The 845-nt window shown below is 54.3% G+C and overlaps 1 protein-coding gene across 1 annotated transcript in view; it reads right to left on the reverse strand.

Moving 5' to 3' along the window:
* The window catches only part of EMH_0071880 (uncharacterized protein), a gene marked incomplete at both ends in the record, with an annotated part of 1,963 nt that extends 1,357 nt beyond the window's left edge, over nt 1-606 (reverse strand). The window contains 1 exon segment of the mRNA XM_013499152.1: nt 222-606. Within this exon segment, the coding sequence (XP_013354606.1) occupies nt 222-606 (385 nt within the window).
* Between the last annotated feature and the right edge of the window lie 239 nt (nt 607-845).

The following is an 845-nucleotide window of genomic DNA, read 5'->3' on the forward strand; positions in this document are numbered from 1 at the left end:
CAAGTATATGATGAAAAAGGAATGGCACACAGAGACAATCTAATGTGGACAGTTGCTTGTGCAGGGTATGCTGTGCGACACTGTGCATCTGCTTGCAGATCTCATAGGTTTTTGGACAGTCTGCATCAGCGTGCTCACGGTTTCTGACTTCACAGAAAAACTAGCTGCTCTCCGTCTCTTGTGTCTAAGAAGCGGTTGGGCCGGTGCACTACAACACGTACGACAGCGCACCTGCAAACTGGAAATCTCGCTACCCAAGAGCATATAGGCTCCCTTGGTGCCCGGCTTGCCCACTATGTACTTGAATAGTACAGTCGTTTTGCTTGCGGCTTGCACAGCAGAGAAACCTTCTGGTTGTAGGATGATGGCGCCTTGAGCACCCGACTCGCTGTCTGAGGATGAGGGCATTGCCAGTAAGGACACGGTAATGGATTCAGGCGAACCTTCGACTGGTGAAGTGCTACTGGCGGTATCCTCTCCCGGTCGAAGTGATGGCGCAGCGGTAAGCCCAAAGGTGCTGGGATCAGCGGAAGGACCTGCGGCGGCGGACTCCCCTGTGGAAAGCGACTGCGACGGCGTTTCCTCGTCTAAAAATTGCGTTTCCATGTAGGGCTGTAGCAGCCAGTCTTCTGGTGCTACACCCTCATCCTTGTCCGCCAACGTCTGCTCGACATACTGCAGGATTGACTGTCGGAGCTCTTCAGCAGCACCTCCCGCCCCAGACTCTGCCGAAGTCCAGACAGCACGTGAAGGGCTAAAGGATGTCTCTGGTTGTACTTCTAACGCTTCCTGCTTCTTTTTTTGGGGCGGTTCCTCGCTACCCTCGCCCCAACCTGCCAAGGGAC

The sequence above is a fragment of the Eimeria mitis genome, genomic scaffold (genome assembly GCF_000499745.2).
Source record: "Eimeria mitis Houghton genomic scaffold, Emh_scaff4042, whole genome shotgun sequence".
NCBI lineage: Eukaryota > Apicomplexa > Conoidasida > Eucoccidiorida > Eimeriidae > Eimeria > Eimeria mitis.